The sequence below is a fragment of the Lactuca sativa genome, chromosome 8 (genome assembly GCF_002870075.4).
Source record: "Lactuca sativa cultivar Salinas chromosome 8, Lsat_Salinas_v11, whole genome shotgun sequence".
NCBI lineage: Eukaryota > Viridiplantae > Streptophyta > Magnoliopsida > Asterales > Asteraceae > Lactuca > Lactuca sativa.
Window position 1 is genome coordinate 58686589 of NC_056630.2, and position 3858 is coordinate 58690446.

The window sequence follows — 3858 nt, forward strand, 5'->3', positions numbered from 1 at the left end:
GCAAAAAAAATCATTCTTTAGTTTCTATTTTGTAGTTGACCATTTTCACTTGTAACCATTGGTACCACGTTTGCTGTTTGTTATATGCACCTTTTATTTAAGTTAGTTCTCTCTTTGCCTGCAGCCTTAATCATTTGTTAGCTAATTAGGCTTTTGATCGTTAAAATGGTTAATTTTCCCTTCATAGTGAATGGAGGGATCAATCCGTTAGATGTTAAAAATATACCGTTTTAAAAAAGAATATTAAAAGTGAATATCGTTGATAATAATGAATGAATCATTTGCGCAATCCACTAAAAGAATATATATATTTAATATATAAAAATTTGGTCCAACACATGTAATAACAAGTGGTGCACTTGTCTTGTAACACAACCCCACATACAATAAAACTAAAAAGTGAGGGTCTTGAGTCTTGACATGATATCATGTTTGAAGAAGGAACTAATAGTCGAAGAGAAATGGAGATAGCCTACAAATTTCGTCTCATTTAGTTATTTCACGTCCTACCACAACTTAAACACAACAGTCCCACTCTACCATCTCGCTCTTCGCTGCTCCTTTTTAAGTCACGAGAACCACTGTCCCTTTTTTTCCATTTTTAGAGAAAGAGGTCTGAGGAGGGAGTGGCAGAAGCACTGATAGAGAACTTTCAAAGGGGGTGGGGGGGCCTCTCAAGATTTCAGTCTTAAACTGAAGTCATCTTTTATAAATTTCCATAGCTTCAGTTATCTCTCCAACACCCATAACATAACAACCCCACTCTCATCTGAAGATTGTTTTTGTGTTGTAGTTGTAGTTTTATAGTTCTCTCAAAGTTATACAAACTTCTTTCTTTCTCTGTCGGTGGTACCAACATGTAAGTATCATAGGCTTCACCCCACAAACCCCTTTACTTCAAAGCTCCTGCCTCCTTTATCTCTCTTTCTGAACTATCACTCTCTTCTAGTTCAGTGTTAACTTAACCTATAACTCTTTTCTCATGTTTACATGATTTTCAGGAGAAACGCACTAGACCTCAACAATTTTCCGGATGATTTCTCCCGAGATTACGGCAAACAACAGCTTGATGACTCCTCTTCTTCTGCATCCGGTATTCTATCATGCTATCAGTTTCTCATTTTCCTCTTCAATTCTTCTGCATCTGGTCACTCAAAATGAGATTCAAGTTTTACCAATTTGTTTGATACTTCAAGTTGGGGTAGCTAGCTTAGCTTTCAAATGCAAACCCTAGAAGATTTATATAATTTTTTTATATATATAACACTATATATGTAGAAATCCTATATCATGTATATACGTTCCATGTAAAATGTACTTTTTGAAGGATATTAAAAATGCTACTTTCCTAACGATCAAGGTCACTCTGGTTGTCATTCGGATGGAGACTTACGACTGGTGTTCAAATTTCAGTGTACACTAGGAGTAACAGTATCCTCCCATTTGAAGAAATAATGAACACATGAGAAGTCCCATCAATGTTGCTTTTCAATTTATTGAAACGATTTTTATGTTGGTGATGGTATCTAGGAATCTACAGGAAAAAGAAAAACGGCGCAAAGGATGAAAGTGGGAAGGTCTACGAGTGTAGGTTTTGCTCCCTCAAGTTCTGCAAGTCTCAAGCACTTGGGGGACACATGAACCGCCATCGTCAAGGTCTCTCTCTCTCTCTCTCTCTCTCTCTCTCTCTCTCTCTCTCTCTCTCTCTCTCTCTCTCTCTCTCTCTCTCTCTCTCTCTCTCACACACACACACACACACACACACAAACACACACAAACAAACATATACATAAATTTAACACAGAAAGTTTGAGAAGAGGAAAGGTGGGGCTTTGTGAACTTTGCCAATGATTTGCCATGAAGCGTAGTGTTTGTCATTTCTTTGTCAAAGTTTCGACCCTGATAAAGTAATATTTTTCTACTTTTTTATTTTGCAAAAAGTTGTTTGTAAGATGCTGAGATTAATATACGTACGCCTTCTTTTATAAAAATAAAAACGTTATATTTTATGCCAAATTCAAATCTTCCTTGATGGATTCGATCGTATTTCTTCAAAGAATTCTTTAAAAAAAATTATTTTAACCTATTGTTTGTGGTGTTGGTCTCAGAGAGGGAGACAGAAACCCTAAACCGGGCTCGTCAGCTGGTTTTCAGTAACGATAACCTCCTACCCCAAATCCCTCACCAATTAGGGTAACTTTCTTCTTCTCATATTTCATCTTTTTTAATTTTATATATATATATATATATATATATATATATATATATATATATATATATATATATATATATATATATATATATATTACGTAAAGTATAAACTAGTTTGCTTTAGGAAGTTGATGATATGCCGCTTTTAAGTCTCTTGTTGGATGTTAATTACTTTGCATTAACCAAAAAACTTGTAATCTTTCTCTAGTTAATAAGAATAAAAAGCTTTTATCTTTTCCTAGATCTATTTAAAACACTAGAAATGAAAGGATAACTTTTATACATTTTATTTCATTTCCCAAAATGATCTTGAATTAAGATGTCTTTCAAGGGTGCGAAAGGCATTGCCTTCAACTTTCTGTTAATATGTGAACTACAACAATGGACCATTAAAAAGATTTTGGTCTCAAACTAAAATATAATAAAATCCTAATTTTTTAGGAAACCGATTCATTGTAAAAACGACAAAGTTCAATTAAAATTCAAAACGATGCTTGTTTTATAGCATATGAAGCTTTTGTTATTAATGATCCTGTTGATCACAAGTACACGAAGGATATAGAATAATGATGTCCTATTTTTTGTATCTAGATATAATTGACTAGTCATATTCATATCCTAATGTAGTGGACAACCAGTGGTACATGGAGGGTTTCATCATCCAGCAGGTTGCAACATGGGGAGTACAGTTTATCCTACAAGACTCTTCTCCGGTACTTCCACCACCATTTTACCTCCAGCGCCACCACAACCACCTCCACAGATGTACACTTCCCCGACACCACGCCTCAGCAACACCTACTCCTCACAATATCCTTCGTCACATATGATAAACGACTACTTTGTAGGACATGTGTGCTCCAACAATCCACCACCATTCAGCCTCCAGAATATAAACGGCACCACTGTGCCACCACCCGATAGCACTAATAACTACACATGTATTGGTGCACCTGTTGGTCAAGGGTTCACAGTTGCCGGAGGAAGTGGTGGTGGTGGTGGCACGGATATGTCACCATCCCTCGTCAATCGATATCATCAAGATGGGTTCTAACCCTTTTAGTTTCTTTGTTTTTCTCTTTCTCTCTCCTTTCTCTTTTAGGGGTAATTGTGAAAATCATAATGTAGGTTTTGAGAGAATGTGTGCTAGTATAAGCCAGAGTGAATGCGAGTGTGGACAAGAGTGTGGGGGGGAGGGAAACGGTGTTTCGTTGGATTTTGTTTCCAGAGGGGGGTTTGGGTCGGGGGATGACAGCTTTCTTAACTAGATATAGACTGAAGGTATTGTATTGGGTGATATTTAGTGGAGTGTGTTTTATGTGTAACTAGATATATGCATGTGGGACAGACAAGTTGGATTTCAACTGGAAGTCCCTAACTCCCTTTTGGATTTCAACTTTTATCTCTCTTGCATGGGGATTGAGTCCCATTCTTTTTATGAATTCTTTTTCTTTTTTCATATTTTTAGTTGATACTTTCTTCTACATTATTTTAAGCTTGTTACTGGAAGTAAATTACTGGTGAAATATGATAATAACACACACACGATAGTTACTTGAATCAAGAATTCAAGATTAGAACTTAGTGCTAAAGTATTTGACAGTACTACAATTATTAGAGATAAAATATTTCTATAACATAATTCTG

General features: G+C 35.8%; 1 protein-coding gene across 1 annotated transcript; it reads left to right on the forward strand.

The window, feature by feature from the left end:
- The first annotated feature begins 511 nt into the window (after positions 1-511).
- On the forward strand, positions 512-3653 carry LOC111911205 (zinc finger protein JAGGED). The gene is made up of 5 exons (XM_023906991.3): positions 512-859; positions 1002-1093; positions 1531-1656; positions 2109-2193; positions 2839-3653. Coding segments are annotated over exons 1-5 (732 nt in total). The 5' UTR covers positions 512-857; the 3' UTR covers positions 3266-3653.
- Positions 3654-3858: the final 205 nt, after the last annotated feature.

Bases quoted from the DNA above. Each gene is read 5' to 3' on its own strand.
- LOC111911205 (XM_023906991.3), top strand. The intron at 1,094-1,530 runs GTATTCTATCAT...GATGGTATCTAG, and splicing joins CTCCTCTTCTTCTGCATCCG to GAATCTACAGGAAAAAGAAA. The intron at 1,657-2,108 runs GTCTCTCTCTCT...TGTTGGTCTCAG, and splicing joins CATGAACCGCCATCGTCAAG to AGAGGGAGACAGAAACCCTA.